The sequence below is a fragment of the Notothenia rossii genome, assembly GCF_949606895.1.
Source record: "Notothenia rossii genome assembly, chromosome: 1".
Taxonomy (NCBI): domain Eukaryota; kingdom Metazoa; phylum Chordata; class Actinopteri; order Perciformes; family Nototheniidae; genus Notothenia; species Notothenia rossii.
The window spans coordinates 76512759-76540566 of NC_136912.1; the positions used below are offsets into that span (position 1 = coordinate 76512759).

The 27808-nt window shown below is 41.8% G+C and overlaps 1 protein-coding gene across 3 annotated transcripts in view; it reads left to right on the top strand.

Moving 5' to 3' along the window:
• ror1 (receptor tyrosine kinase-like orphan receptor 1) overlaps positions 1-27808 on the top strand; it is a 130338-nt gene that overhangs the window by 74443 nt on the left and 28087 nt on the right. For all 3 annotated transcript variants that reach the window (XM_079671273.1, XM_079671274.1, XM_079671275.1), the window contains exons 2-4: positions 12975-13034; positions 21933-22223; positions 22479-22512. In XM_079671273.1, coding sequence (XP_079527399.1) covers positions 12975-13034; positions 21933-22223; positions 22479-22512 — 385 coding nt within the window. The remainder of the gene's footprint in view (positions 1-12974; positions 13035-21932; positions 22224-22478; positions 22513-27808) is intronic.

Here is a 27808-nt window from a genome sequence, read left to right on the forward strand (position 1 = left end):
ACTTTGTGCAGACAAGGCGAGATTCAGCCTGGTGATTGAGGAAAGAACAACAGACGTAAAGAGTGGTTTTGGAACAGCGCCAAGCTCAACTGTAGTCTCATTCTGTCTAAATCTGAGTCACGATTGAAATCCAGCAGCATTATCCTGGCATTCCCAGATTCTATCTGCTGGGGCCTCTCCCTTTGAATTGGTCCTCCTCAAGGAATCTAGGAATGCCGACAGTGAACTTATGGGGTATATACGTGTACCTGAGTGCACACACACACACACCTACACACACACACAGGCAGGCATGCAACATGGCATATGTCTTTTTCACATTGTTGGCACACATGATACACTGTTTACAGAAAATTCACGTACAAAAAGCCAAGCGAGATGACTATATTCTTGTCCCCACACACAGACAGCCGGACTGAGATTGGCTTAATTCTTAAATCCCACGACCGGACCCTCTGACATACGGAGACCTCAACACGGATGTAACGTTCATGTTCGCCATATACACGTCGTTTAACAGCATGTCTAATTTCTGCAAAATACACTGAGGTAACACATGCTCTGCAGTAAAGTGACACAGTAACATGCTAGTGTGATGACTGTATCCACGTTCCAGAGACAGATGAACAGACAGACGGCTAACTCTGCAGATTACATCAAGGTCTCCAGGCTCAGCCTATCTGCGTGGAAGCGATCAGGTTTTCCAGAAAGCCGAGTGCTAGCTCACATACCCACACTTGTACTCGACCTGTCAGGTGAAAACAGATGAGCTGCACAGTAGGTGGTAACATGCTTGTGCACATTCCCCAATAGTCTGCTTACATCGCCGGTAACAGGAGCCAAAGGAGAGCCTCACCCTGAATAGGCTAACCAGACCTTACCTCAGCGTGGTTTCCACTGCAGAGCTTCATAGGGTCAGCGGGGGCTTATGCATCCAAATGTTGATCTATAGGGACAAACAAGGCATGGCTGGGCTTCTGCAGAGCCATCAGCACAGCATGAAGTAATTCCGCAGAGCAGACTTCATGATGAAAAAGTTAAATATGGAAGATGGACCCTAGTTTAACTGGGATTCAAATAACATTAACCAGCATATCTCTGCAATGGAGATGTGTTCATTTGCCCTCACTGGACATAAATCCAAACAAACCCTAATAGGCTTGAGTTAACCCCGGGCCCTTACCCTCTGTGCCAGGTTTCCTTAGCAATCTCAGGTTTCCTCCCATAGTTCAAAGATGTGCACGTGTTCTAGTTTGGTGAACTGGACTCTTAATTTGACCATTGGTACACATGTTTGAATGGAACTGACCCCCATAGAATGCAAGCAGTAATCCATGTAAACTAATCCTAGTATATACAGTTTGGCTGAAATGAATATCACAATATTATCAGGTTTATTTTTCTGATTTCAATTTTGTTTAAGATATGATATATTTATTCACATTCACCAGATAAAATAAGCAAACTGATGTTTAATTAAATTAATTTTGTCTCACTGTTGTCCTCTCTATCAAACAAACTTTACATCATTTATGGTGATTTGGTTTTTACTGTAAATCCACGAGAAGTTAATTTAGGATAATATTGACTTTTGCTGAGCCTTAGTTTCTGTTAATAGAGATCCTACGGTATAAAGGTCACATTTTAGTGTGACCTTCTCTACCCAATTCGGCCTTGTGAGGTAGAGAAGCTACTATAGGGTTTCAGTGCACATGGTTGAACCCCCTCCCCCTCAATTTGTGTTTTGTGGTTAGACAGAGCAGTGGTGTAGACTGAGAGATTAATTAAACTACTGGTTTAGATTTAGAACTACAGCAAGAACATCCCCATTGACGCCTTTATGGACATTTTCATTTTGCATGAGAAGTCAGAGCCTTGTCAGCATCCCAGGAAGTTGTAAGGATTCACTGTCTTTCTAAAGGAAGTCACCCTTCTGCCACTCAGCCATGCTCTACCACCATGGACAGAGGAATGCTGGGTAGTGACAGTTGTCCATGGAAGCCTGACGCTGTGAGATAATTTTTACTGAAGTGCCAAGCTGCTGTTTGAAGGAACTTCACATGATGGTCAGCTTTATTCCTGTGTACTCAAGTTTCCTCTGAAGTAGCTCTGCAGCAGTTTAAAAACCCTCTGAAGTGGTTGGGAGTTCATATTTAATGTTTGATTTGTTTATGTGTGTAGTGTGTACAACAATTCTAACCTTTCATATCCACCCCTAACATGTACTGTATATTTAGAGGGAGATAGCAGGGCATCAGTAAATGTCTTATGGAAGTGGTTCTCTGAAAACTGGTAAAACTGAATACGTTTATAATGGCTGTTCCAATGTTGAATTATGTCTTCTAATTATTTTTCCCGAAATTGGAATACCAGCACCTCTGTTCAGGAAACTGCTCAGAAACCCCCTGACTGTCCATAAACCTTGGAGAGCCTTACGTCCTCTAAATGACCTCGGCCTATAGTTTGTGGTTGTAAAGTTCCATGAGGCTGTGATTATCCTAGAGCTATAAACACCTCTTTTTATACAGTAAGGTCAAGACTCCAAAGATTATCTCACTACAATGAAATGGCTGCTATGGGGACCAGCATCAGCATACATTAATACAATTGGTCTAATCGAATCCCACAGTTTTAGTTTCCCATCAAATCCACTGTATGCAATTTGAAGGTTGTTCAGGGAACTGAGCATGCAAATACTTTTAGAATAAGAACAATTACCATTTGTACTGCATGGTAATTGTATAACAGCATGCCTGTGTAAAGGGCGGTGGTGGCAAAGTGAATAGGGACTTGGCTTGGCAACTGGAAGGTCACCAGTTCAAGTCCCGGCAAAACCAAGTGCTTCCGAGTTGTCCCTGAGCGTTCCCTACACTGCTCCCCGGGCGCCGTTCATAATGGCAGCCCACTGCTCCTAACACTAGGATGGGTCAAATGCAGAGAAACCGTTTTGTTACATAGTAAGTAGGCCTATTGTGTAATGACAATACAAGTAAAAAACCTCGAGAGTACTCATAGAACCCATTTACATTCTGATATCTGAAGCCAGGATGACATTGTTGTTACCAATGTGTTCTTGTTTCCTCAGAATGTCAGTGTCTCTGCACAGCAGTATCTCTAAGTCAGCTTTATAAAGGTCCATTATATCTAACAAATATAGATTTTTAAAACAAGGCCGTTTGACACAAAGAGCCAAAGTTCCCTCCAACATCAACTAAGAATACCAAACTTTAATTCCGAAGGCTATGCAGCTTTCCAAAACATGAAGTATACATTAACACATTGTCGTTTGTGGAGGGGAAGCAATAGTTTTACTTTTTTTAACTGTTCTTTTTATAATAACAGAGAATGTATTTTGAAACTTAGGTCCTTTTCTTGTTGTCCATTGGTTTTATCCAAAAAGGGCCTTGTCACGCTGTCATCTATCCTGCTCCAAGCTCTCTCCCCTGCTCAGCCCTCCCGCCTCTCTCACCCCCTTCTGTGGTCTTATAAGGTTACTGTGTGTGTGTGTGTGTGTGTGTGTGTGTGTGTGTGTGTGTGTGTGTGTGTGTGTGTGTGTGTGTGTGTGTGTGTGTGTGTGTGTGTGTGTGTGTGTGTGTGTGTGTGTGTGTGTGTGTGTGTGTGTGTGTGTGTGTGTGTGTGTGTGTGTGTGTGTGTGTGTGTGTGTGTGTGTGTGTGTGTGTGTGTGTGTGTGTGTGTGTGTGTGTGTGTGTGTGTGTGTGTGTGTGTGTGTTCTTTGGTGCATGATGTCAGGTCTCAGGTGAAGACTCAGTCCCTGAATTGGGCCTGCTTTTCTTCCTCTATACGCTCCAGTTGAACCTCGGAGCACCTGCTTCACACACCTGTCTGCACAGACACACACACAAACAGTGCACTCTATTCAATCACCAAAATGTCAATATACTCGTTTGCTCTCTCTCTCTTAAGGGATATTCTAATATAGGTTTATAAAAAACAATTTGGTAGTTTATTTTATTTTATATGTAATTGATTAAAATGTTGTATTAATAAATGTGCCCACAAGTTGATATCCCTAACTTGAGGTCAGACTTGGCATGTAATATGAAGTCTGAAAAATAAAAAGAGTTGAAAAATACAACATTGTATTTCCAATTGTAAGTGGTTCATCCACCTTTTATTACAGACTCACTTCCTGGTCCTGTTATATCTCTCACAGGCTCCGCCCTCTACTGGACTCTATGGGTACTACCTTACCCTGCGAGCATTCTCCCACTGAGACTTCTATAGACGTGGCCGGCTTGGGCGGGCCTACCTGAATGCGCGCGCATCATACCGTATATAAAAGGAGGCCTCGCCTCCTGACTGTCATCCTTTTCTCTTCAGCAGCGGAAGTGATTCCACGAGAGACTGAAAGACGTTTGAAGAAAAAAGAGTTATCTTACCTCCAGGGAGTCACCACTGCTAGAGACCCGCAGGATATGGCCTGGGGAGAGTGAGGCGAGAACGTCTGTCAGTCATCCTAGTGGCTCCGGACCGCGTTGGGGCGCCGTGGTACTCAGAGATGACACAGATGAAGGTGGGCCAGCCCTGGGCGGTTCCCCAGTGCTGGGGGGCGATGTCTCAAGAGGCAGGTGCAATCGGGGCGTTACCCACTCTCGGCCAACCCCTCCAGGCTTGGCTCCTGAGAGGGACAGGTTGAGACGGGGTGGATTGTCTGACAGTATTATAAAGTCAGTCTATCCAGGCAGCTCGAGCTGGAATCCACCACAGCCTGTTACAGGCCAAAGTGGCTAGGATTCCAGCGATGGTGTGAGGAGCGGAGAATAGAGCACTTATCTTGTGAGTTGGTCTCTATTTTTTCCTTCTTACAGTTACTGGTGGATAGAGGGCTTGCGCATTCAACAGTGAAAGTGTATGCAGCAGCCATCTCGTCCTGATGAGGGATTTGGCGGCAGGTCAGCCTTTAGTCAACCACTGATGTCGCAGTTTTTACAGGGGGTCAGGAGGCTGCGCCCAGTAGTGCACGCCTCCACCCCCGCAGTGGGACCTGCCCCTAGTGCTGGTCTTAGAACCATTTGAGCCTCTGGAGCTCTCCTCCCTAAAAGCACTGTCGTGGAAGACAGCTTTGCTTCTTGCCTTAACGTTAGCCAAAGAAGTGTCAGAGTTAACCGCTCTGTCGCTGATTCGGGGTGACCGGAGTGGCGCGACACTCATACCGAACCCCTCCTTGGTGCCCAAGAGCCTAAGGAGTGCGTTCAGGTCAAGGGCTATTTAGTTAGGGGGTTGTAGTCTTCCCCCCCATGGTGGGAACAGGGAAGCTAAACTGCACCTCCTCTGCCCGGTGCATGCGCTAGCATGTTATGTGGAGCGCACGGCTGCCCTTAGATGCACCGAACAGCTGTTCGTGTGCTTCGGGGGCGGGGTGATCGGGAAAGCTCTGTCCAAGAAACGCCTGGCAGGCTGGCTCTGCGAGTGCATTGCACTGGGGAGAGCCTGCCCCACGGGGGGTTCGTGCGCACTCCACACGGGCTGTGGCTACGTCGACAGCCTTATTCAACGGTGTGAGTGTGGAGGATATATGCACAGCGACGTCTTGATCGACGCCAGGCCCCTTCATAAGATTTTATCTCTTGGACATGTCGGGCTCTTTCTCCTCGTCTGTGCTTGCGGGGGCAACACAGGACTGGTAGGGGGGGGGGTTTGGGTCAGTTGGCATCTGACCCCTTCCCCGCCTTCGCTGTTCTCTGGCCCTCTGAGGGTCCCGGGATTGGCGAGGGGCGCGCTGGGACCTTACAGGGCTGGAGGGTAGCCCTCCACACTTTAGTCCACACTAGGGCTGCACGATATGGGCCAAAATTCATATCTCGATATTTTTTAGCTGAATGGCGATATACGATATATATCTCGATATTTTTTCCGTAAAGTAAAAACAAAACAGACAGTCCTAGTTTGAAGCCAAACCTCACACAGGCACTTTATTTAACGTTTAGAAGCTGCACATCAACATGCATGAAATAATTCAGGAACAAAAACTACCAGCATAAATAAATAAAGATACCATTCTTCCTTCTTTCTTGCATCCTCCCTCATTCCCTCAATCACTGCTTTCTCCCCCGCCTTACTTGCTTCTTTACTGCCTTCCTTCCTTCTCTCCCCCATCCTTCCTTCAATCTTCAAATCCTTCTTTCCCTCCCTCCTTCTGTCCTTCATTCCTCCCTCACTCCCTCTGTTCCTTCTTTCTCCCCCCCTCCTTCCTTGCTTCTTTCCTTCTATAATTTCTTCCCTCCTTGCTTCTTTTCTCCTTACTACCTTCATTTCATATTCTTTCTGTCCCTGATTTCTTTCTTCCATCCTTCCTCCCTCAATTCTTTCTTTCTCCCCCTCCTTCCTTGCTTTAACCAACACGCCTTTAATTTACACATTACACAACACATGCACATAGTTTATCCGTTTAAGTTATTTATTTTATTAACATTATTTTCTAATTTCATATTAGTTAATTCAATATTGCACTCACCGATGGCCAGGTGAAGTCTGTGTCCAAAACACTGCATCCTCATCCACTTGTTAAGTCGCGCTGCTTTAACCACATTAGTCCCGTTGTCTGTTGTTATAGCGACCAGTCCCGTTGGTTTGAGCTTCCAGTTTACGAGGACATCCTGCAGGGCTTCAGCTATGTGTTCCCCGGTGTGGTCCTGGGGAAAGTAGCTGGTCTGGAGACAGGCACTTTTAATTTCCCACCCATCTAGGAAATGTATTGTCACACTCAGGTACGGCTCGCAGGTCCTGCTGGACCAGATATCGGTGGTCAGTGCGAAGTGAGACACTAGAGCGAGCCGGGCGAGGAGACGCTCTCTCACTTCGGTGTACATCTCGGGCAGGGCTTCTCTTGCAAAGTAATTTCGACCAGGTAACTCGTACCTGGGGTCAACAGCTTTTAGCAGCTTTACAAAGCCGGTCTGCTCCACAGTCGACGTGGGGACCATGTCTTTGGCTAAGTGATATGCCACTCCCTTCGTTATTTCACGCCACTTTTCGCTTTTTTTTTCATAAGGCACACCACGTGTGAGTGAGTTGTGTAGCGTGATTTGCTTTGAGGCAGGAGGCTGACAAGTCTTCACGGTCTGGGTTGCAGCACGCAGTTTAATACACTCCTCATACTGCACTTTGTGCTTCTGTTGTAAGTGGTGGAAGAGATTTGTTGTGCTCGACCCTTTCGTTGCAACTTTTTTCCGGCATTGTCTACAAAGTGCATTTTTCTGCTCCACGTCTCCAAATGAGAGAGCCGTTTGTTTTCTTCTTAACAACCAGTTCATCCTCGTTTTCTGTATCACCTTCTCTCCTTTCTGTCTCCTCCTCTATCTCCGGATTGTTCGCTGCTGCTGCCATGCTTCTTCATGCAAATGTCGGGAGGTGGGGGTGAGGGCGAGGGGGTAGTGAGGGGGAGGCGGCAGGGCGCCGTTGCTGCTGCTTGGAGATACAGAGAGGCGGGCCGCGGGGCAGAGAGAGTTTGCAGCGGAGTTTGCAGCAACTTGCAGCTTGTTTTAATATATATCGATATATACGATATGATGTAATCCTATATCGCGCATGAAAATATATCGATATAAATTCAAAACTCGATATATCGCCCAGCCCTAGTCCACACACACTCTGCAGAGGGTCAGTGTTTGTGTGTGGGGCATGGGTACTGGCACTTTCCCTGCGATCCTTAGGGACTCGGGAAGATGGGTGCACAGTGAGCCCATACAGGGCTGGGGGTTCTCCCCGTCCGCCTAAGGGCGGGGGGCCCCATCACGTTTTTTTGGGCACACCTTCTGCGAGGTAAGCGGGGCAGGGTGTGCTCTGTCAGCCACAGCCATGACTTCTCCACGGTCACGACTGGGTTAAAGGAGAATGTAGGGCAGCAGCTGCTGACCAGAAAGGCCGGTCAGGGGCAGTAGGGTGGAATGTTGTTATTGGACAACAGTGCGCGTATATATCGGGGCTCCACCCACTGTACCCATAGAGTCCAGTAGAGGGCGGAGCCTGTGAGAGATATAACGTTGGGTTATTGTAACCCTTGTTATATTAGCACAGGCGGGGCCCTCTACTCAGGGCACTGTCTGTCCTATTCCGCTCGCTGAAGGGATGTGTAGGATGACAGTCAGGAGGCGAGGCCTCCTTTTATATGGTGTGATGCGGTAGGCCCGCCCAAGGCCGGCCACGTCTATAGAAGTCTCAGTGGGAGAATGCTCGCAAGGTAAGGTAGTGCCCATAGAGTCCAGTAGAGGGCTCCGCCTGTGCTAATATAACAAGGGTTACAATACATAACCCACGTTTCTTTCACTTTACCAGGCGCAGTTGTGTACTAACACATTTCTCCTGTGCAATAAAAAATATTATGAATCAAGCAATTGTATTTTGCATTTACACATTGTGAAGAGCATGTCAAATCCTATAAGTTGCATTTCTTGAACCAGCAGGTTTGTTGTAATGCCTGTGACTGGTTCCCAGATCTCAGCATTTATATTGCCAAGTGCAATATTGCCAGAGCTTTAAGATATGGCTTAAACTACAAAAAATCCAACCCAAATAGTAATAAACTGGAATTCGGACACTAGAATTACTTACTTATTTGTCTGGCTCCTCCTTCCCTGTGGCTGGCTATCAGTCCCTTGGCTGTGATGCTTGTGTTTGATCACTGTTAAAGTTTTTTAAATCTGACACAATAAATAAACTCTCGAGCCAACTCAAGCCTGCACTCTGGCTGCTGGGACGGAAACCTACTCCTTCACTCTGCGTTTATTATGAAGTCACTTTTTTCCTCTCTTGCTGTTTTTTTTTATGCACTCTCACATTTTCCAAGTCTTCTTCACTCCATTTATCTCAAAGTCCTCCCACACTTGCTTCCTCCATCACTTTTTTTAACATCAAATCATCTTTATTTTCTTGAATCCCTGTTCTTTTGCCAAGTCTGAAGCTTTCCACTTGTTTTTTCAATCTTTAACCTAATTGGGCCAATAATTCATTAAGGTTCATCAGGTTAAGCCCTTTATGGTGTTGAGTCTAGTTCTGGATGACCAGCAGGACATTACTCTATTCATTGCTTGTAATTCCATAGTTGGGTGTGAATATATTTATTTGTTTTATGTGGAATGAGGATTGCTTTTTAAAATTGTGTTGTACCTGGTGCGATTACAATAAAGGAATTCTATCTTTCTTCTATCTTTCTATCTAAGAGGAAGAGCTGTTCACATATATTCTTCAACAACTTCCTTTTGGCAAAGCAGGGAGGAATTTTTTCAGTAGTAGCACCTAAATCTAGAAAATAAAAAGACAACACAAGAAGAAACTTTCTCAATGGAAAGGAGGCGGAACTATTATGATTCCTAGATTTTCCTCATCTACGCATATCTTTTTATTTCACCTCTTTAAAACAGGAGCATGGCGTAGCTATATTCTCAAAGTGGTGGGTTTGCTGGTCTTCCAAATAACCCCTGAGTTCGGTCAGTTTTCCAGCTAATAGGGATGGAGAGGTCCTTGGGAAAGGCTCTAATAACAGAGCGGGAGAGCTCATACATCAGTCTCACTCACCACAACAACCACCATGGCTCCAAACACAGCCCCCAGACCATATAACAGCATATTTGCAATGCATAACTCCTCAAATTGAACATTTCTGATTTGGTTCAGCTTTAGCCCCTGATGCTCCCTTTTTCTCCTTAATTTAACTTCAGCACTCTCACTCATTCCCGTTCCCATGAGTTTGAAGTTCAGTACTAATTCCAATATGCTGCTTTCACACTAAAGTCTCACCAAATTCTCAGAGCTTAATGGGGGTGGGGCTCATGTCTCTGCGTGATTTTTATCCAAAGCCAAATACAGCTGGATGACGATCAGAGGCTGATCTCATGGAACTTTTTGTGTAGAGATTGATAATAATAATAATAATAATAATAATAATAATAATAATAATAATAATGCATTACATTTTTTTATTAGAGCGCTTTTACAGGTGCTCAAAGCGCTTTACAATTACACATTACACATATTAGACATGTAAGAGTCATTACTGTGGACATTACCCACAGGAGCAAATGCGGGTAAAGTGTCTTGCCCAAGGACACAACGGCCTGACGCAGTGGCGGCTGAGGCGGGATTCGAACTGGAGTTCACCAACGCCCCTTGATCTGATTGCTGATTAGCATTAGATCTGATAGTCTGGAGATCTTAAAGGCACCTTCTTGTTAACCATTTACTTTATATGTTGCCACTAGCATGATAATTTAGTGGCACACAGCTACAAATAAAAGAGAATGTAATACAACGTTCAGTTGTGTTTAAAAAGGAATACCAGCTAAGAGGGGAAAGGGATACTATATTACAGGATGTCAAACAAACATCCATGGTATCCATGTAACATAGAGCTACTGGCATATGAAAACATGTGGAAGGTTCTTTGATCCAAGTTATATTGGTATTCTTTGGAAAGTACTGTTACATTTCAGCTTTAACGGAAGAGATAATCCTCATTTTAATAAAAATCTATAGGCAGGAGATGGTATCAGTGCACCAATGTTCTAGGAAGATGACTTGTGGCTGTAAAAATGCAAGTGATTTGAAATGGTAGACAAGCTGCTAAAAGTTAGCTTAGCTCTTGGCTGGAGAGAAGGCACGAACCAGACTTCAACCAATGCATGTTTTGATCAAATATATATACAGGGTTTTCATACCCTCCTACAAAATAGCTGGTTTTGGCTGTTTATTAAAAAAAAAAAATGTTACGGTTTTGGCCAAGTTAAGGACTCTTGTTCAGGGGAGGTGGGTTTAGTTTCCTGCACGCCTCGACGACGTAAGCGACGCCGCGTCTTAGCTCTGAAGCTCTGGCCTCTAGACCGACAATCTTTTGGAGCTGGAAGTGAACCGGATTCCGGAGCTAAGAGGTGTCGCCGCTGCGGTGTGAACAGGAAAAAACTGTACTTTTCAGGCTCCAGCTCCGAGCCGGAGCTGAAAACGCGTTGGTGTGAAAGGGGCATTAGCGAAAGTATCAGATAGTATTACAGCTCAGACCTAATAACATTCAAAGTAAGTTCTTCCTTCGTTGTACTGTGATCCAAACCTTTGATCCCTTTCATTGATTCATATTGACAGAACAGTATACTTTATATAAAGCACTGCTCCATTTGACATTTGGTAGATAATAAGATTGAGGATCATGATCCAATCAGGGGGACAGAGCCACAACTGCAAAAAGCATTGATTTGAACTGACACGGGCACTGTGAAGGTGCCTATTTTTAGGCCCTCATTACAAATTGGCTTTCACAATTATCCCTCTGTTACTGAGAAACATTAGAAAGTTAATCTTAAAATTACTCTGCAGTTCATCCCAGATATTACAAATGAATGCTTCAATAAAAGAGAACTAAGTACAGATGTGACTTAAATGGTGGAAAAGAGAGAAAAGGAATAAATGAGTTGATTACCTCTTGTCCAGTTAGAGAACTAACTTATCTGGAAAGGTTTTATATAAATAAACATAAGGGCACTTGAAGAGCGTAGACTGCTGCCAAGGTGTTTCAATGAGCAAAAATACAGATCAGCTCCAAACATTTAACAGGTTCTTCCTCAGTCCATACTACATCCTTCCAACAAGTTTCATCACAATTGGGCAGGTAGTTTGTCGGAAACATGCTTACAAACAGTCACAAAAATAAGCCACCCATGAAAATAAACTTTAAAAAGTTAAAAATGCAACAAACATTTTCCTGTAAAAAATTAACTAAAACCAATCTGTGATAAAATTCTGTTATTAGAAACAACATATTTTTTTCATAAGAGATTGTTGATTTTCAGTTTAATGACGAGATAACATAAGGAGCACTTTTTATTTATAGATATCTGCATATCTGCACTATTATCTATTTGATTGTATTGCACTGTTGGAGGAGCCTGTGACCTAATAATTTAATTGTCATAACTACACTGTAGCTATGTAAAGATGACAATAAAAGCCTTGAATCTTGAATATTGACCCTCATAAAGTTGCCCCCCTGTTGTTGTGAGCCTGTTGCCGATCCTCCAGACTCCCTCGCTAACAGGTGCAGAGGCCCAAAGAGCTGCTCATTAAGATCGTTTTACAAGCACCACCACACAGTCATTACCATTCTGACACAGCATGTGTGAAACAACACATTATCACCCAATTAACCTCATGTCAGACGCCTGGTCCCGATTCACTACACACTTTCTCCCCAACTGTCACCCTGCATACCACAGATGTTACAATAGTGTTTTCAGCTTATACATTTGTGGATAAATGGTCTTATACAAATATTGATGATGTGTTGCTGAACTTCATGTGGGTAAGGTATGTTCATGGAAGGTTCACTGAAACATTTGCACACACTTTTATCAATGCAAATTCTGGCGTTTTTGACAACTTTGAGGAATTTGCTCATCTTAAACTGGCACCAAGTTACACATACTGTATACAAACGTATCCGTCTGGAGTCCAAAGAATCTGAAAAGATAAAACTGTTTCTGGTCCCATCCATGTCAGTCCCGCATGTTTAAGTCTCGCAGGCTTTTTCATTTGTGAGGAGGACTCACCTTGTGACCTGTGGCAGTGCACACTGGAGCCCATTTTCAGTCTCCTCTCTCCGTTAATGAAAAGCAGAGGGCTGCTCTGTCGTCAGCTGCTAATAATGCAGCATTAAGTCCACGTGGCTCTCTGTTGGGCTTCCTGCTATACATTCAAACCGTTCATCTGCACCAGCAATGTACAATGCAATCACCATGTTTTAGATGGGAAAAACTTTTTAAGAACTGTCTGTTTACAGTCTTTTATATAAAAAAAAAAGGCCAGCAACGTTGGGATTGTTTATTTAATAAATAATACACCTACAGCAGCAGTAGACACCCCATAGATGTTTATCTTTTTATTTGACATTTTTTCTTAATGCATGGTTCATGAACAGGAATTGATAGAGCCAAACAACCGGAAACATACTAATAGTCTTCTTCTTTTTACAGGGTCTGAGTTTCCCCAGGACCCCAGAGTGATAGCTACCTCTTCATGGAACGTCTCTGATGGTAAAGTCACACATAAACAAACGCAAACACACAAAGCAGGTCTCCATTTCAACACGTTCTTCACAAACATCTTTAGAGAAAACTGGAATACTAAAACATCCGCTAAACATGATGATACAGTCTGCTCACATGGCAATTAACACGTGTGTCAAACTGTTATCCCACATGCGCTGTCTGAAAAAATACACATCCTTTCAGAATGGTCACCTTTTGCAACCCAGAGAATGACCCTTGTTCCAGCGTAAGCCACTGTCGAGGATAATTGATGGAAGGAATTTCACATTGATCCACTCAACATGTCGGAATAAAGTCACAGGTGCACTGCCTTTCCCTAATTTCCACTGACCTACTTTAAGCAACATCTAAAAGTGGCGCTTAATATGTGCTGGTCCTCACTAAATCTTTTTACACTCTGCTCCAGTTTGGTCAAATTATTTATTTTGGATGGATACGACTCTTGGAGCTGCCCAGGTTTAGATCAGCACATCCTGACAGAGGAAGCTTTAAAAGCTGCTGTTCTCCTGTCAGCAATGCAGGATTCAGATCCTAAAGTTTTTCTGGATAAATTCTTAACTAAACTTCTTCTTGCACCGAGTTATCAGTAAAATCTCGCCCTCTCTCCTCAGTTTCCCCGGGGCTTGAAGCGCCAACATCCGAAGTTATCCTGACTTGGAAGTATCTAAACCTGAGACTCTATTGAACTTGACCTTTATTTTAGCTCTCTAATTTTGTCTGGTTTGTTTAGCTCAACTCTTGCAAAGCCAAATCTCCCACAACATCCGTCCCCACAGCAGATTATGTGTACACAATAACAGACATTGTTAAACACAGGCAAAAGAAAGACGGTAGTTTCTGCACATGATTGAGCCGCTTAGTCAAGAAAAGATGATTATGGAGACCAATCAAGGATGTTTAAAAAGTCATAAATACAATGAGGAGTAGTTCCAAACAAATCATAGACAGCTTTATTTTTCCAATACAACATGAAATATAAAAACCTACAAAGGCTACACGTGTGTGTTCGTGCATAGTAGTGCATCATTGTATGTGAGATCAGCCCTGTGTCTAACATCTGTTTCTTATCTGATGGATGGATTGTGATTGCGCCACTTGTTTTGTCTGCAGGCAGGGAATGGTTTTGATTGACCGAGTAGACAGCATTCAGGTAGCGTGGCTCTATCGGCATGCATCAGTAGCAGGATGTTATCATGCTGAAAGAGGCTCATTATTCGGCTGAAATCAGGGGTGATGATAGTTTAGTAAACTCATTTTCCCTCAGGCTTTCGTTCATTCTTCCCTTCTTTGTTTTATTTCGTCTGTTTTTCTTCCTTTCCTCGTCCTCTTCTTCTTTGTTGGAGAGTGTCCTACATTTTAATGAAAGTACCTTTAACCTTAGCTGGCAATGTTACAGTCCCAGCTCCTCAGTGTATCTACAGTGTGTTTTGTTAGCTGTGCAGCCACTGAGGTTTCTGTGTCTTGCTGAGAACAGAATGCCTCGCACGACTCTGCCTTCAGTAATACACTACATCCACATATAGAAATCCAACGTCTGTGATGAGATGAAAAGGTATTGTGTAACTTTCCTAGTTTGGAACATGTATAGTTTGTGTCCGTTGCGGTTGTGGGGGTGTGTGTTTACGTTTGTGTGCCTGCGTGTCAGTGTTTGATTGTACAAAACCACTGCAAGTAAATGCAGGCTGATGACAGGGCACCATTTAGTCACCTGCCACATTAAAGGGACAGTCCGCAGCAACGGTTTGAATTTCACAGTACTCCTGGTGCCAAATACCACAACACTCACCACGAGACAATTACATACAGAGCGGCTTTGTTGTACAGACACTGGCAGGACATCTTTCTCATTTTCACCTCTCTTCCCATCATCTCCTCTTGTCGTCTCCTCTTGTCTCCGCTTTCATTGATTCTGTTCCCCGCTGCTTAATGGTCAGTTATTATAAAAGCTAATGAAGTGTGCAGGCAAACAGCCCCAAATACCATTTTCTTTTCCAGCGACTGTGACTCAGTGGGTCTGTTCTCATTTAATATATGAAGTATTTTTTTGTATAATATAGCTGCACTCAACAGGCACATTAAGTCATTGAGGAACAGAAAATCAATGAAGGCGATACGGTCCACTAAACTTGGTCCACTAGAACAGTGTGAGCACAGATTTCCTGCAGACCCCACATGACTGTTGATAGTTGGGAAGTCGAATTAAAAAGAAAACACACCCAAGAAGTAGGCACACACACACACACACACACACACACACACACACACACACACACACACACACACACACACACACACACACACACACACACACACTGTCATGTGCCCTCATTAAGACAAATCTATCGCCAAAAGCAATGACCTCTGGTTCTACCAGTGTGTGTATTTACAAAATATGAATCGGTTTCATATTGTGTGTGGGTAAGTGTGTTATTAACAGGGGTTAAGACCGGACACTATTGGGAGGGTTGCAAGAGAAGATCTAAAATCATGTACCTCTAAGTGTTGGGATATACAGTACTGTATATGTATATATACACAAATATAAATTACTCGTTAAATAATACAGAGACAATTTAAAATCATAGCAGGAAAATAAATTGATTTATTGGCATCAGCATGACAGAAAGCTGAATCCACTCACACATCAGGAGAAAATAATATAATCTGATAATCCCCTCCTCCTAGCTAGCAAATCTTTGCTGTTACTATGAATGCTTCATTACAGTTGAAGGTCATTTGCCCTACCAATAACACTGATAACACACATCAGAGGACTCAAAATGCATTATCAAGCCTAACCTGGATTCCTGGAAATGTACATTCTGGACTAGTCAATAAACACTAATGAGAAACTGTTTCACAAGTAAAGTCATGGCACATTTACAGCTTTTGGAAATGTCACAGTTTACTTTTGTGAGGAGTTGGCTAATGTGATAAATTGCAGTGTAAACAACACAGCAGAATAGAGTTTAATGAGAAAATATTGTTACTTAATGGAACTGACCTAATGAATCTTGATACAGAAGGACGTTGACAGAACAGTCATGTTTTCCACTACAGTACTCAAACAGTCCATTTGCCTCATGACACTTAAAGTTACAAATGGTAATGCGATTAGACGACAGATTAGATTGAAACTCATACATATTGAACATTTTATTCCTGTTTTTGCATCCCCCTTATGTTAGAACATGCTTCTTAATGTATAATCATGTCAGAGTTTGACCTATCAATTAGCTACAACCTATTACACTATCCACTGCAGTTTTTTGTCAGATGTTGCCATGGTAATCGATTTAAAGGCTTGTTAACGAACAGAGTACACAGGAGCCTGTGTGAGTGTATTACGTCTTTTTTAGGTGTGTGTGTGTATGGCTGTCAGATGTTCGCAATTTGCAGAGTTACTTATCGATATGTCTATGAGGTCAAAGTGTTATTAAAAAAGTTATAATAAAACTAATCCACATGCAATAATATTTATTCTTGAAATATGATATTATTTATAATACAAATACATTTTAAAAGGGTACTCAGTTCTGCCTTTCTGTTGCTTTCAGCAAAGTAAAAAAATTTTTGGTAAAATAACTTGACTTTAAATATGATTTTCTTTTTAAATAAAACACATTTTAAAGTGCAGTTTTCTTTTGATTCTAAAAAAACCTCTATAATTAAATATCTCATCTGACGCAATGTGCTCAATTGGACAAAACAACGATACATTATCAGCACTATGCTGAAGAATCTTTTCTGTCTGCTGTGCTGTATTGTGGAAAGAAAGGGCTGTACATATAAGGGAGACCGTTGTGTAAGAAAGGAGGACAGATAAAAAGTGGGTGAGAAGAGAGGAGAGTGCTGGTAATACAGTCCATGGTGGGAGTTTCCTCATATTGTCACACACTTGTTAGTACCACATTGCTCTGTTAAGCCTGGGGCTTTAGGGAAGAAAACGTGAGTGTGTGTGTTGTGCACTCCTGTACAGACACACACACACACACACACACACACACACACACACACACACACACACACACACACACACACACACACACACACACACACACACAGAGAGAGAGAGGCTGTATGCCAAGACAAATCTGCCCACTTCTCTTTTTCACATACACATTGTAGGCACTTGTTTTTCACACTTTATGACAATTTGATAGCCGCAGGCGTCAGATGTAAATAATAACCACAAGGGTTGCTATGGTGACGAAGAGTACCAGATTGTCAGATGGTGAAGTCGGTCTGTAATGCTCTCCACCCAATTTCTATTCCACTTGATATTAGGGGGCTGTTTCAATTTTTTTTTTTCTTTTTTTTTCTCCTAAGCTGACAATCAGACACTAGCAGACTCTAGTTCTTCAAAAGAGTGCAACACTATGACTGCTTCTCCATTTACAGTGTGTATAGGTTTACATCATGTACACCTTAATAATGAACAATAAATAAACCCGTATATTAAAGGTCCCACCATATGCTTGTTTTGGTTACAGGGCTCGACAGTAATGGTTGCCAGGTTGCCATTGGAGACCATTCAGAAAAAAATTCAACCACTTGAAGTTGCCATCAGTGGCAACCACTTTTTAACATGAAGAAATAACGACAGCAAACAGCTAAATGTGCACCCCAAAATAGATAAATGTTAAATATTTGTTGTATTAAGAGTGATATTTAATTATTGTTGTGATTGGGTGATTGGTGATTGGTTTGATTACGGAGCCAGAAAGCGATGCACGTTTACTCGTGTGCGCGGTGCGTCGTGTTTGTTTTACAAAAAATGGCGAAGCAAATTAAGTTGTTTGACTGTGGGGTAAAAAGTTCCCGTCAATGTCTCAAACGAAAGTTCAAAGTGATTCAACTGATAAAGCGCAAGGTAAACCCGAACGAAAAGCAAAGAGGACATTTGTAAAGCCTTGGGAGGCGAAATATATATGTACATTCTGCTTCATTGTGAATTCACTTCCGGTAAAAGTTCCTTCAAAATAAGAGTCCCGATCTTGTTACTACCAAAATAAAAGTGCAAAACGAAACACATTTTAAATATAGTTAGACATAGGCCTATTAAAGGTGATTTATACTACAGCATTCATAATTAATATCTAATCCTTAATTGTGAATGGTTTTCATTTATTTAACATTAGAAATGTATTAGTCTGGCCAATCCAAGACTTCAATGCTGAAGGGCCAATGGATCTATGGTGGGGGTCAGCACAAAAGTCAAGAAAACCCACATTTGAAAGGGAGACAATGGATGACCAAGAAACTAGTGACTTGCTCAATTCATTTGTGAGGGATCTGCGAAGAACATGACAACAGCTGCACCACTGGTATTTTGTATACCAGCAATTGAGGGTGGATAAGTTTACTACCACTTTAGTTTCAAATAATTGTGTTAATTACTTATTGTAAAGCATTTGAATTTTTTTTTGTCACATTTTCATTATTAAGTTGATGTATAACTGTATAGTATCTTCATTATTTAAAATATAAGGTGACTAAAAATGGCAACCGTATTTTCAGTTTTGGCAACCAAAAGCTGAGGCCTGGTTGCCAGCCTGGCAACCACTTTTAAAAGTTAGCGTTGAGCCCTGGGTTATTACCCGTCCCCTTGTGTGTTATGTAGCTTTTTCTGCATGTAAACGGTCTGCAAAGTCACAAACCCTCAAAGTACACCCTGTAGCAAGTAAAACTCTGACACAGAAAATACATGTCTATGCTGCCCATAGCCGTGGGAACATGTTTCAAATGGGGGGTGCTGTGGGGATGACACCAGGGCTGGTTCTGACCAATGTGCTGCCCTATAAGGCAATATTTTAGCTGGCAATGAAAAATCTCTACAAAAGACCACTACACTGCAAAAAGAGAAATATATTGACATGTTGGACAGCTTATATAACAAGGCTTCAAATTTATTATATATTATAAAATGTTTTAATTGGAGGGGTGGACTTCACATCCTCTAGGGGGGTCCGGGGGTACCCCCCCGGGAAGATTTTTTAAACATTTTAAAGTAAAATGCTTCAATTTGGTGCACTTTGAGCGCCCAATTAGAGACTGATCTAGGGGGTACAACTCTAAACACCCATATGAAAAAGATCGGTTTGCATTTTATCAATCAAATAAGCAGGTATGTGAACATTTCCAATAACCTACCATAGCCAATAACAAATACATGTAACTTATTTTATTTGTGTTGTTCATTCATATCTTGTTTTACAAGTTAACATTTATTTATTTATGTATATTTTAAAATCTCTCCAGTTTTAAACGATATTTTTGGTTTACTGTCCTATAGTATACATTGGAATGATTTCAAACCTGTTTTTATTTATCCTAATAATTATAAAGGTGTGCCTTGGAAATATTTGTTTACATAAATTGTGATCAAAACGTTTGAGACCCACTGAGATAACTTCGACTAAAGTGAACTATCTAAGCCCTCAGAGTCCTTTACCTCACTGAGCCTCTCAGTCTGAAAGGAGAGGACATTATTGTAGAAAACAGCTTCTTATATCCGTTAGCGCAGCAGAAGCTAACAACAATCCCCGCCGGTACCGCGGTATCCCCTCTCTCTATCTCTCTCACTTTGGCTGTGAGCTGCGGGCGCCTGCTAAGCCAACATCCCCCACTTCATCACTCACAGCGCCCATCGTACAGGGCAAATGGAAAATGTAACCGGGGAAAAGGGTGTTATCTTTACTTAATTATGAATGTTGTTACATCAAGGCTGAAAATTCGTTTTTTTTTTTATTATATCTTGTGGAAGTGCAGATCCCCTGTCCTCAACCAGGGGGTGCTGCAGCACCCTCAGCACCCCTACTTCCCACGGCCCTGATGCTGCCCCAGAACGCCTCGTTGTATATTTTTCTTTTTCCATTTTTTTTGTTCCGAGGCATATTGACGTCACTACATCCAAATGGACCAAATGTTCAAAATGGACCAATCCGCGGAGCTCCAGGAGCTCCAACAAGGCGTGTAGGACAGAGAGTGAATACACATACTACACAGAGATGCTGTATGAGAAACTAATATGATTTTGGGAAATTGAACAATGTAAATCTATTCCAGTCAACCTCAAAAATGGAATTATGATCAGTAAAAATGGCCAAGACATGTGGCCTTTAAAATCGAGAGCAAGACATGGAGCAAATTCACAAAAGACTGTGTTAAACTTGTAGTGAAAACTCTTGTTGGCGACCTGGCTTCTGACATTTTTTTGTAGACTAAGTTGTTAATCTTCCAACTAATCTCGACCTCCAACTTTGAGACGAAACAGATTTCTTGAAAAAATAAATAAATCCGGATGTTATATATTTTCATTTGTGGAAAACAAGTGGTGTTGGCTATTACATAAATGCCCTGACTAATGGATTTTCACGGGTTATTGAACATTGATATGCATGGGTATCTTGCCTATACAAGTGCGTGCCTCTTCTCAACCTCTCCATTCACACAGATTGAATTTTGTCAGACTAGTATTTGAGATTCCCCAGAATGTGTTTTCCTCCTTTGTTTGTTTTGGCTGAGTGTGTAACCAAGAGCATTTCTGCATACCTAAGATGGGTTTTGGGGTTGAGGGAACTTTCCAGAAGTTTTTTTAAGACATTAACACCAAGGTTTTTCCAACACATTAAACTCTTAGGTGGCCCCCCAAGGTTGTTTTTTCCTGACCACCTTCAGGAAAAATCTGGTTTTGTAGATAAACATACAAGGCTGTTTTGATTTCTCTTGTCCAACACCATCTTTACTCAAAACACTGAGTTCTGACAGCCTCATGTGTTCACTCCTCAAGGTTATTTGTACTTATCTTCTCAAAAGCAGGGAAGAACACTTTTGCAGGATAAGCCTTAATGAAAAGTGAAATCAGGTGTCCAACTGCATCATAACATAAAAAATCAGGCTTTAAATAGGTGCCGAGTTTTTTTGCCTGTATGTTGTAATTTTTAATTATCTGACTAATTGATTGCAGTAAGTGTTGTTTGGTTGATGTAATTTAGTGGGAATGCTGATACAGCATTCCAACTACTTGTTCTTCTACGGACTAATTCTTTATTATTATTATTCCGCCGGGTTATTTTGTCCCTCTTCTGCTCCCACATTCCACATCGCAGAAACATCAAAACGTTCAGCTCGATCGGGAATCGATGGCTATTACTTTTCACATTCTTAACTTTCATAATTCCAGATATATATCCCATAATTCATCCCATTTTTAACATGGAAGTCAATGGAGAAACTCCATAAATGAATAAAATGGTCAAAACAGCACCAGACTTCAGATAATGGTTAATGGTCCGGCCCTCAATGGCTATATGTCAATTATTGGGTGTCATCATATGCTGTTTCCATGGAAACGCATCCCTCGCCATAAAACACAATGTTGGCGTAACTCATATGAAAATTGTCAAAACAGCACGAGACTTCAGATGATGGCTAACGGCCCAAACCTTCACAGGTTTGGTAAAGATGCAGCCATTCACACATTTAAGCGTATTATGGGGTTTCATCAAATGCCGTTGCCATGGCGACAGATCACTGGCCATCAAGTTAGTTCAAGAGTTTGCAGTTAAAATATTCTGCTGCTTTTCCAAGCCTTTTTACTTTCTTTTATTCTCTTATCACACATTCAAGCCCCCAGTGTTCATATATCATTTGAATCTAAATGTTTCACTTTCTTCTTACACATTACATTTCAGCATAGCAGTTCAGCATCAGCTTTTCAGCATAAAGCATTCCCACTAGCAATTACTTCAGGAATTGCATTCTCTAGTTAGTTCTTGGCCTTCTACAGTGCCTTGTACAATGTCTCCCTATCCAGTTTTGAGTCTTATATATCATTTTTCTTATTCTTCTCTTTCAACACCTTTCTCCTCTGTCTTCCAGGGTCCTTCTTCATCCGCCTTGAAGCTCCCATGAACAACATCACCACCTCTCTGGGCCACACAGCCGAGCTTATCTGCCGTGTGTCCGGCAACCCACCGCCCGTCGTGCGCTGGCTGAAGAACGATGCCCCGGTGGTGCAGGAGCCTCGACGGATCTCGTATCGATCCACGCCGTATGGATCACGCCTCCGCATTCGCAACCTGGACACTACTGACACGGGTTACTTCCAGTGCATGGCCACCAACACACAGGGGACCGTCTCCACGACAGGCGTGCTCTTTGTCAAATTTGGTAAGAGCAGGGAGCAGTTTCTGCGAAGCATTTACAAGCTTGTTGGCAGGCAGATCTCACAATCAGGTTGTACACCCTTACTGTGTCAAACAAGAAATGTTTTCCAACTCGTCTTTTCCTTTTAGAGATCTGGCTCCTTTCAGTAACACTCCTCTCAACCTATTCTTGCTTGTAGCTGGCAGCTTGTGCAGAGAACGATCTGGGAGCAATATTGTTTATCCTCTTGTAAAAAAATCCCCTTGTTTCCTTTTCCAGATCCACTCCCTACTCTCCTGCCAGGAAGGCCAACGTAAGTTTATCTTTTTCCTATCCGTCTTTTAGTTCTCTATCTTCTCTCTGGCACTCTATTCATGCTGTTCTTAGAGTACTATAATCTTATAAATGGACATTGCAAATGCATACATTTTACAATTTGCATACTTATTCATGGCTTGCAACTATGTGGTATTATTGATGGGGGTAAAAACCTGAGCTTGAAGTTTGCAAATGTTGTTATAGGTGGTCCTGGACCACATAAAGGCAGAAGAAGACTTAAACTAAATTTGATTTGCTATCTGTTCTGATAATCATGTGTGGACCTGTTTTCCGATAATGTCCATAATAGAAACAAATTTAATTACAGACTTTATAGATAAACTAAAGACAAAGTTACAGTTCAGTGAATTCATTAAGGAGCGTACACCAACATTCCCACTGTTTGCTGACATACTGGCTGCTGATACTGTCTGAAACGAGGAAAATGCTGCATTGTGTTTCTATCTTGTACTTCTCATGGCAATGCATGGCCTCCTTTGATATATAGAGCCAGCCTAAAAGTACTCAGAAGACCTTTTTATTGAGGACTCACTGACATTATAACACTGCTTGGTCTGTAATTTTCAATTTTATTGGTGCAGTTCTCAGTGTGGCTAAATGAATATTTAATATGCGCCTTTTAAATCCCAAATGCCTGATGTTGTATGCTGCCGTTTCCGCCCAACCATCTCAGCTCACATGGTTCACATTTGAATGTGGACTGCGCACACTTAGCCGTGGGCCACAGTCGGTATGTGGACCATGAGGACTGTTGGGCGGGAGCAGAACAAAGCAGATGTTGACATCCGAAACACACCGACACAGGTCAGTGTAGTAGATGAAAACAAATAGTTTGGAGGTAACTTTTGCCAACTCTGTTTGAGAGAAAAAACAGGGCATTTTTGGGGGACTTGAAAAATAGTCATTTGTGCATATATTTGCTGTTTTAAATGTAAATGAATCCCATAAGCATAGAGTAAACACCTAGTGCCAACACACACATGTAAGAAAAGTATGTATTTATTTGTATTATTTCTTTGGGTGTTTTTTCCTTCTACCCCTCCTTCGTTTCTATACTGCTTGTGGTATTCGGGAAACTAGCTCACTTGGGTTAGGCTGTGTTATTTGATTTTTAGAAGACTAATCAGTAAATAGGATATTATTTAAAATGTAAACCTTTTTAATTCATTTCTCATTGGGCAATAATGTGATACTCATCTGCCTCCAGAGCAATAATTAAGTTATTATAATTAAGAGTGAAAGTCTTTTGTACTGAGCTAAGTCTCCCTCTGTATTGCGGCCTGAAATGAGCAGTATAGAAAAATGACGCACATCTGTCTCTCTTTGTGGTTTCTTTTCTATATAACTTTTTATATTCGCCTAATTAGCTGCAAGCTGTTTGAATGTACAGTAAAACCAACCAGAGTCCTAATCTCTTTACATGCACATCAAATTAAATAGGGTAAGGAGGGTAGCAAATGAAACAAATGATACAAAATGTTTTAAATAATTATCCATAAGTGCGTTCCACTTGAATATTATCATTTTCTTGGCAAAAGTGCAACTCCTGCCCAAATAAAGACATATTTTGAGTCTGTTGAACACACTTCGAACTTTCCCTGCTCGTTTGATTCTCACAGGATCAAAGGAGTTGAGCTGGATGATTTTCCCAAATGACATTATGGTAAGGCTTGCTGCCATGTTCCATCGAAACTGCTGGCACATAGTAGATATCAGACACTTACTAAATCCACTCTCACAGTGAGATGACTACACACACATACACACACATTTGAGGAGCACGAACTCATGCTCCGTTTTAAACATCTGTTTCTACCATTCCTATGTTTACATGTTTTAGATTTTTGGACACTGTCACAACACCAGAAATAAACTAAAAATGGAAACAAATATTGATAAGAAAATGGGAAGATGAGTTTTTGGCGAAATTACAAGAGTTTTTGAGGATGACAATGCGAGGCTGGCATGATGATCATGAGGGTTCTTTAATCCAATTTCTCACAACAGAAAAATGATTTTTGATTTCTGATAAAGAGAAGCAAATCCTTTTTTGAAACCACTAAGGGTTTTGTTCTTGCCAAATGATCATGATGCATTTTAAGTTAATTTCCAGGCTATAAAAATGTATAAATGTCTTCAAAGACTTTTCAGTTATATTCCTTAATTGGAATTAGTTCCATGAAAATCCACATGATGATGATGCAAGGCAAATACTTTGTCTGATTTTCCTTCTGAGGGAATTACGTTTTTAGGACTCCTATAATCTAAACATATCAAGGATTCCAACTCATTGAAGTACAGCTTTCCCACACGATACGCTACATTACACTTTGCAAGTTGGAATAAATTAGGTTCACCTTGTGTTTTTTTCCCTGCAACCTTGTGAAGGGAAGTGTTGAGCTGAAGACTAGCATGCAACCGTGAGTCTCATTACAGACTTCATTTAAACGGACAGGGGCCTCCTTTGACAGCTGCCGAGTTGCGGTGGTGGTGGGCTGATTATTGCTGCTGCTCATCATTAGTGCCACGGCAAACTTATTACCTGTAAAGTAAGGTGGCAGGCCGTCAATAAGACAAGGTCACATAATGATGACATGTGATGACCTGCAAGCGCTTACCTCATGCCGCAGCTGTTCAAACGTCACGGCTTCTTGTCTTTCTCGTCTGGTCTGAAGTTTTTGGAAAGACATCTGGTCCAAAAGCTTGTCAGTTCAAGTGAAATATACTTTTGTAACTTGCACACTCTCCCATTTTGTCTGTGTTCAACAGAGAGCTCAGTGGCTTCCATTTTCTTGGGGGCAAATTAGCCACAAATATTACTTACAAACTTAAGGGAAGATTTTTTGCCGCCCACCTTGTTGAAGCTGAACATAACATGAACAACATGTCCGCTGGGTAGTCTTTGCTTCGGGCTGATTTCCATCCTCTACGCTGGGCTTAAGTATAGTGTGTGTGTGTGTGTGTGTGTGTGTGTGTGTGTGTGTGTGTGTGTGTGTGTGTGTGTGTGTGTGTGTGTGTGTGTGTGTGTGTGTGTGTGTGTGTGTGTGTGTGTGTGTGTGTGTGTGTGTGTGTGTGTGTGTGTGTGTGTGTGTGTGTGTGTGTGTGTGTGTGTGTGTGTGTGTGTGTGTGTGTGTGTGATATTGTACATTTAAATTAAAAAATATTTGAGCTCTTGGACTGTCAAAATGACAGTTGATTTTTCCTTTTAAATAATTTGCTAATAATATATATACGTAGCTAAGACCAGCAGCAGGTTAGCTTAGCTCATGATAAAAACAAAGAAACATTTTTTCCTAGCTCAGTCTAAAGGTAACTAAATATTTATACAAACACCTCTTAAGATCGCAGTTTAACAAGTTATACCTCATTTGTTGAATCCATAAAAAAAATAATTGTAAAAGTGGCACTTTGTGGTTTTATGGGGCGTTAGCTGTTCCTTTTATATAAGCTGTTCCTCTAAATTCTCCCCAAAGTCTCAAGTTCTCCTTTTTGTGACGCAAATCCAAGTGTCATATTTATAAAGCAGTTTATTTTCTTATACGAAGTTCATCAGAATTCCACAATTCTAGGTAAAAAAGAAAAAGATCAGTGCATCGCCTCTATTTTGTGCTTTTTCTCCTCCCTCCATATTCCCCCTTCCCTTCCTCTCCTCCCCTCCTTGCAGATGTTTTAATAGAGCCAGAATAAACACAGGGTAAGGGGAAAAAGTCTGGCCTGCCAAAATTAGACCCCCAACTTTATGCGTCGCTCTCCGTGCGTGCCACACTTCCTTCATTTGTGAAAAGAAAGATGGAGATGGCGGGAGAGTGAAGGGAGTGAAAGAAAAACAGTGTTAGCAGTGTAGGAGGAGGATGGTACCATTAACTCTCCTGGGTTCCATGTTGTTCTTTGAACCCCTGGTTCTGCGGGATTGGAGGCGTTCAGGTATGATTATCTGAGTAATCCAGCAGAAGGTTTAGCTCAGATTAGAAGCAGGAAATAACTCCTGACCGAGGCCTGCGCGCATGATGCAGACCTCAGGCCAAAACTGTCCATGACGCAATTTTTCAATAGAATGAATCAATGGGATTAATTCATCAGATGCGTTATGAAGGCATGAGCTGAACTTTAAATTACTTTTATTTGTTCTTTCAGGTTTATTGTTTTTCTTTTTGTATGCTAGAGCTATTTTAAAATTACACCAAAGCAATGACAGAGTTGCCAGCAAAGACATTAATAATATATTTAGGTTTTTTGAGCTGAGACTTGTTTTATTTAATTAATATAAGTAATGATAACTTTCTTGTAGCACTTGGGGAATTTGTCAAGCATGACAGATGGCTTGTGGGTTTGTGAAAATACTTTTTGAGTTGAAATTGTGCATCATCTGCAGCTCTAATCAATATTTGTATCATAACAATGGATACAAATACATTGCATTGTGACTCTGTGTTTCCCCTCAAAGGAGCTTTAGCGTCCGTCCGTTCATTGCTTTGGTTTTAAGGCTCACAACTTCACTGTTCTGGTTCAGTATTACTGCTCTTATAAAGCCATTTTTGGCCGCACCAATCAGCTGTTTCCAGAATAAAAGCTCTGATAAGGCGCATTCACACCGCAGTACTTTTCCCACAAAGGGTCATGAGAACTTAGTTCATCAGAACTCTTTAGTTCTGACGAACTAAGTACAGATCGCGTTCACACCGTAATAAATCCCTGGGGGTGGATTAGGCAAATGAAGCCGCTGACGTCACTTCTTCTTCTTCTGCTTTGGGTTTACTGGCAGGCCGCAAACAACTTCACGGCGTATACTGCCGTCCAAAATCCCCGGCCGGAAATCCCCGGTTGTTGGGGACTGGCTTCAGTAGATGCTGCTGGGACTCCCAGCAGCTTCTACTGAAGCCTTCCGAGTAAATCGTCAGAACGCCGATACCTCCTCATCTCCAGCGCTCCCATGTTTTATTTTGTGTTGCCATCAATTAGTCTCTGCGTTTCTGCGCTGGGCTAATGCTAATAATGCTAATAAAATGGTGGCTTCACAACACTTTTTTTGAGTTTTACGGGGCGTGGTTTGCAATCCGCCCAGCCAATCAGAAATATAGCTCTTTTCTCACTAGAGAGCCGCATGAGAATCCCTGCTCTCTAGCAGGGACGGAAAAGGGGGTAAAAAGGTTCTCATAAACTCATTTTAGTTCCGGCTCTTTTTGGTGTGAACGCGACATTTCGGAACTATATCGGAACTAAAGTGGGAAAAGTACTCCGGTGTGAACGCGGCTATCGAGCCAGTGCCCAGC